Source organism: Sus scrofa, unplaced genomic scaffold, assembly GCF_000003025.6.
Source record: "Sus scrofa isolate TJ Tabasco breed Duroc unplaced genomic scaffold, Sscrofa11.1 Contig679, whole genome shotgun sequence".
In the NCBI taxonomy this organism is placed as follows: Eukaryota; Metazoa; Chordata; class Mammalia; order Artiodactyla; family Suidae; genus Sus; species Sus scrofa.
Window position 1 is genome coordinate 38,804 of NW_018085284.1, and position 5,875 is coordinate 44,678.

A 5,875-nucleotide genomic window follows, 5' to 3' on the forward strand; every position below is an offset into this window, starting at 1 on the left:
AGTAATAGAAAGAAAGGAAGGAAGGAAGGAAGGAAGGAAAGAAGAAAAAGAAAGAAAGAAAGAAAGAAAGAAAGAAAGAAAGAAAGAAAGAAAGAAAGAAAGAAAGAAAGAAAGAAAGGAAGGAAGGAAGGAAGGAAGGAAGGAAGGAAGGAAGGAAGGAAGGAGGAAGAAAAAAGAAAGATTGAAAGAAAGATTGAACGATTGAAAGAAAATAAAGAACAAGAGAGCATGCAGCTATGGAAATGAAAATGTTCATTAGAATCCTAGTGTTGTCAAACATTTTGCAAGAATGTCACATGGATCTTAGCAACTTCTTGAATCCTAACTTCCAAAATCCTACTCTTTTATCAAGACTTCCATCTCTTCTGTTTTCTTTACTGCTGACTTTGCTGCTTGCCAAAATTCAGAGCTCTCAAACTTTCTTTTCTTTTTTTTTCTCATTCCATTAGTCACCTCCTAGTTTTATTTCTTTCTTATCCAGCCCATGAAATTTGGCCAGGCATCCATCCCATTCCACATCCCTTGTCTTGTCAATTTACCTCCCAACACTCTCAACTTTTCTTCTTCTACACTTTCACTAATTAATAGTTAATATTCATTGTGTAGTTTGTAAACACACGAAAGGGCACCTACACATGCGCACACACCACATTTGCATGCACAAAGCTACTTTGGAGTACAGATTATCCAGGGTATATGAGGAATCTTCTCTGATTATCGGTACACATCTAAATTATATTTTCATGTACCACAATTCAGAAGCAATAACAATTGATCTACGTGGGTGAATAGGAGGACATTGTTGGAACAGAAATTATTGAGGAAGAAAATCATACCATCTCTTAGTGAAAATAAAAGGCTTGTGGGGTGAGGAGGGAAATAGAGTTTTTGTCTAAGAAGTGATAAATAGACAGGAGAGGGTTGAAAACCTGTTTATTCCTTCAAAAAAATAAAGCCATTATAGGCATTGTAGAAAAGGTAATTTTGATTTAGAATAAGGGAATGTCTTTAATGTTGAGAATGGCCTAACAGTGGACTGGATTCCATCATCACTTTTCTTTTCCAGATAGAGACAGAAGGATCATTGGCATTGATTTATTTGGTTACATTAAAAATTGACCATTTATTCAGTCTGTCCCAACACGCAAGTCACCTTGGTGCTGATAACACTGCCTTTGCCTTTACATGTGTATGATGGCAAGTTCATAGTCTTGCAACAGAGCCTTCACATCATAACAATACTCATAATCACTGTGAAGTTTTACTACACAATACCTAAGAGTTTTACTAGCTTCAGAGCTTTATCAGTATTTTCATAAACTAGTTTAGATGTATTCATTCAAGAAGAACTCATTACACTTTCCTTCTAGGTCAGTATTTTTTTCCCTAGGCAAAGGGGATAAAAAGATTAAGAAAAGACAAATTCCTGGACATTATGAAAAAATTACTTTTTAGATTGCTAAGAAATACTTCACTTTCGGTTTGATTTAGTGTTTTATAGAAAAAACATTCTAACTACATACATTAATATTAATAAATGGAGAATTTCATGTTATCATTGGGGCATTTTGATGGTGGCCTGAGATGCTTAAACATCTAGCTATGAAACTGGAGTGAAAGCAACAGTTTAATTAGGAACCAGCAAATTTTATAGCAAAGGGTCTGGGAGTAAGTATTTTTTGACTTTCCACACAACTACTCAAATCTTCTGTTGTGGCATGAAAGTAACTTTAGAAAATACGTACACAAATGAGTATAGCTGTATTCAAATAAAACTTGATTTAAAAAAAAAACAGAAAAAGTGACAGAATGTGTGTCAGCCATACTTATTTAAAGCTAATCTTGATGTAGTTGTTCTTTTTTTAAAAAAAATTTTAATGGGTTGACTTGTGCTTCCCAGAAATTCATATGTTGAAGTCCCAATCTCCAGATCTTTAGAATTTGGTCTTATCTGGAAATAGATTTGTTATGGATATAATTAATTAAGACAAGGTTTATAGTAGAATAGATTATTCCTTTAGTTATTATGATTAGTGTCCTTATAAAAAGGGGAATTTGGGATATTTTCACACATAGACATACACACACAGGGGACAATAGTTTTTGAATATAAATGCAGAGATTAGGGTCATACTTCTACTTGCTAAGGAATGCCAGGGATGACCAGCAAACCCAAAAGAGGCTAGATATGGAACATAATTTTCCTCACAGCTGTAAGAAGGAAGCAATCCTGTTCACACATTCATTTCCAAATTCTAATCTCTAGAATGGTGAGACAAGAAATGTCTATTATTTAAGCCATGTGGTTTGTGGTGCCTTGTCATGGCAGCCCTAGAAAAATAATACAATGTCTTCAAATATGATCAAAATCAAGACACAGTAAGAGATAGTGATTCCAGGAGTAAGAGAGAATAAACTGTTGTTTGGAGACTTTGAAGATCCATGAGGAATGCCTACCAAAGCTTTGAGAATTTCTACTTATGAGACCTCTGCAACAGCTCCATCACTGAGAGATACTACTCTGCTGAAGAGGCTCATCAAGGCTCCCTTCATGTCCCTGTTTCTCAGACTGTAGACGAAGGGGTTCAGCATGGGGGTGATCATGGTGTACATTGCAGAGGCCAGCAGGCTTGCCCTAGAGGATGAAATCATTGCAGAACTAAGATAGACCCCAAGGCCTGTGCCATAGAATAAGCAGACTATTGAGAGATGAGATCCACAGGTGGAAAAGGCTCTGTACTTGCCCCCAACTGAGGAAATTCTCAGTATAGAGGAAATAATTTTATAGTAAGAAAAAGAATTCCATTGAAAGGAATCATGGCCAGAAGGTCAGTTGCAAAATAAACCACTAGGTTATTGATGAAAATGTCAGAACACGCAAGTTTTAGGAGTTCAGGAAGATCACAAAAATAGTGTGGGATTTCCATGTTTGTGCAAAAGGATAGCCTCAAAATGGGCAAGGTTTCAATTAAGGAACCCATGATGCTCAGACACCAGGACCCCAGAGCCAGCAATCCACAGAGCCAGTAGTTCATGATGACAGTGTAGGACAAGGGGTGACAGATGGCTACAAACCGGTCATAAGCCATCACAGTCAGGAGTAAATTGTCCAGGCATCCAAATACAATGAAAAAAAATATCTGGCTGAGGCATCCTTTATATGTTATGACTTTGTTTTGTGTTTGAATGTTCAGTAACATCTTTGGGATGGTGGTGGAAGTAAAACAGATGTCAGCAAAAGATAGGTTGGAGAGAAAAAAGTACATGGGTGTGTGGAGATGGGAGTCTAAACTGACGGCCAGAATAATGAGTAGGTTCCCTGTGAATATGACCACATAGATGGACAGGAACAGCCCAAATAGAATCAACTGAGTCTCTGAACTTGATGAAAATCCTAAGAGGAGAAATTCCAAAGCATGCGTTTGATTTCCTGATTCCATGTAGATGAAGTAACTGCCAGGATACAGGAAAAAAAAAAAAAAGCAACACTCAATTATAATCATAGAAGTACAGAACTATGGTTGCTTTTCAGGTGACAGAATTAATGAAATACTGTCTTTTTCTAGCTGAATTTAATTGAGGGATTTCTTTTTTTTTTTTTCTTTTTGTCTTTTTGTCTTTTCTAGGGCCACACCCATGGCATATGGGGGTACCCTGGCTAGGCTCTAATCGGAGCTGTAACCAACAGCCTATGCCAGAGGCACAGCAACACCAGATCCAAGCTGTGTCTACAATCTACACCACAGCTCACAGCAACACCAGATCCTTAACCCACTGAGCAAGGCCAGGGGTCGAACCCACAACCTCAGTGTTCCTAGTCAGATTCGTTAACCACTGAGCCATGATGGGAACTCCTAGTTGGGAAATTTCAAGTGCTTCCATCATTTTCTTTGCTGTCACTACCATGTGGAAATGCAATCTTAATTTCAAAGGTCATATTCAGGCACCAGTAGGTTACATTACTAAATATCTTCTTTGAATGTAGAATCCAAGGCCCCCCTCAGACCTGCTGACTCACAATCTACATTTTAAGAAGATCACCTGGAGTTTCACATGTACATTAATGTTTGAGTAGTGTTCCTCTAGAGCATCTATTTCTTCTAGTCTTTCAACTTTTATTTCCTCACTTTTATTTTCATCTACAGCTTTCCTTTACCTTCACTATTTAACATGTGGACAAATATAGAAGTTCAGTAATTGTGTTATTTATTCCATATTTGTGGAGTTAATAAGTCATACTTTGGTAACATATTTATGAACCCATTGTTCACTTTTTCAACACAAATATCTATGATAGTTATGATTTACATTTCTTACACAATCCTATATTACAACATTGTATGGTTTTATTTTGTGACACTCTATTCTGTGTCCCTGGGAAGCCGTTATGTCAGCCATTATGCCTGTCTTTCTTATCTTTCAGTGGAATTTTTAAGACATAGTTTTCAAAATTAATATACGCACCACCTATTAGGCTAACATTATATGAGTGCATCATTTAATGTCAGAGTCAGGGTTTTTGTAGATGAGCATATCTTGCCACACATACTTTTAAAAGCATGGATCAAAATGCAACTTTTTATGCTCAGTGAAGGAAACTAAACACAGAAGACCATGTATGGAATGAAAATACCATAGAGACATGCACAAAAGAGTGTTGGAGTAGTCTTTGAGCAGTGTAGCTTATGGGGAGCAAGTAGACCTAAAGAGATAAGAACTTTTGTTAGTTATTGAAGTCTCCTACTTACAATGGTAAATCCACAATCTTGGTGGTTCTTTGTCTTTTAGGTATGACTTCTGGTGTTTTGACCTCCACTCTAAAGAATGCTCTAAGAAGCTATATGAGTCCCTGAGCTTGAATTTCTCCACACTCAAAGGGATAGAGACACATATTGCCTCAAGAATCATTGAGATTCATTCAAAGACATGGTAATACCTCCTAAAAACACTTCAATCTCATATAGAACAATTCTAAGAAAAAAACCCATATCTTTCATGTTGGTCCACTGAGGGAGGTCCCAGAAAATTGGGAAAGAATTTCAAGAGGGTAAGACAAAGACGAACACCAAGGTCAATGGTCTGAATTCACTGGGGAATCTCTTAGAGCCTCCTGCATGAGGTGTCTCACCCCCCTGGACTCTAGTAATAATTTGCTCATGTCACCAACTTGCAGAGTGGGGAGTGGCATATAATTTTATTATAAATTTGTGAAACATTTGTATCTAAAAATAAAAAACTCCAGGAAATGTGCAGAGACATGTCATTCAAAAATTTCAATTTGAATATTAAATTAGTATCAGATAGAGATGTGTTAACTGGAGCTACCAAATTAATGTTAATGCAGGAACATATCCTCTCTCTAAGGTGGTTTAATAAATCTTTACAACTTGGGAGTCTGAAATCTCTTGTCGCTCAGATGGGATCTGCACTTTTAATTCTGGTCAAAGTTTACTGCTGATTACTTCAACCTACCTTAATATCTGTGCCATGGTATATGCTCTCCTTCTCTCCTCTCCCACAGTGTGGAATGGCTCTAGCCTACCCTAAGAAATAATTCAAGAACTTAAAATCTTTTTAGATTCCTTGAAAGGAATCAACTGGGGACATTGCTCTTTCCACCTCACAGTTTGACCATTTTGTGAGAGTCAAAGAGATCAATGTCTCTTTTGCCTTAATGTCAAGAAGGACCATGCTCCTATCAAGCAATTGTTTTAATGTTATGGATACTGATATTGTTGTGATTGATCACTGCAGATTTGCTATACAAATTTTCCATTCCCTATTAACCTAAACTGATTATATTTGGAATTGGTCATTTATATTTGGGATTGGTCATATGCCCAGATAATATGCCATATTTTCCACATTTTATTTA

The 5,875-nt window shown here is 36.8% G+C and overlaps 1 protein-coding gene across 1 annotated transcript; it reads right to left on the reverse strand.

Annotated features, from left to right (window-relative positions):
• Positions 1 to 2,478: 2,478 nt before the first annotated feature.
• Positions 2,479 to 3,440, reverse strand: LOC110259034 (olfactory receptor 7C1-like). Its single transcript, XM_021082329.1, is given in 2 exon segments — positions 2,479 to 2,798; positions 2,801 to 3,440. Coding segments are annotated over 2 exon segments (960 nt in total).
• Positions 3,441 to 5,875: the final 2,435 nt, after the last annotated feature.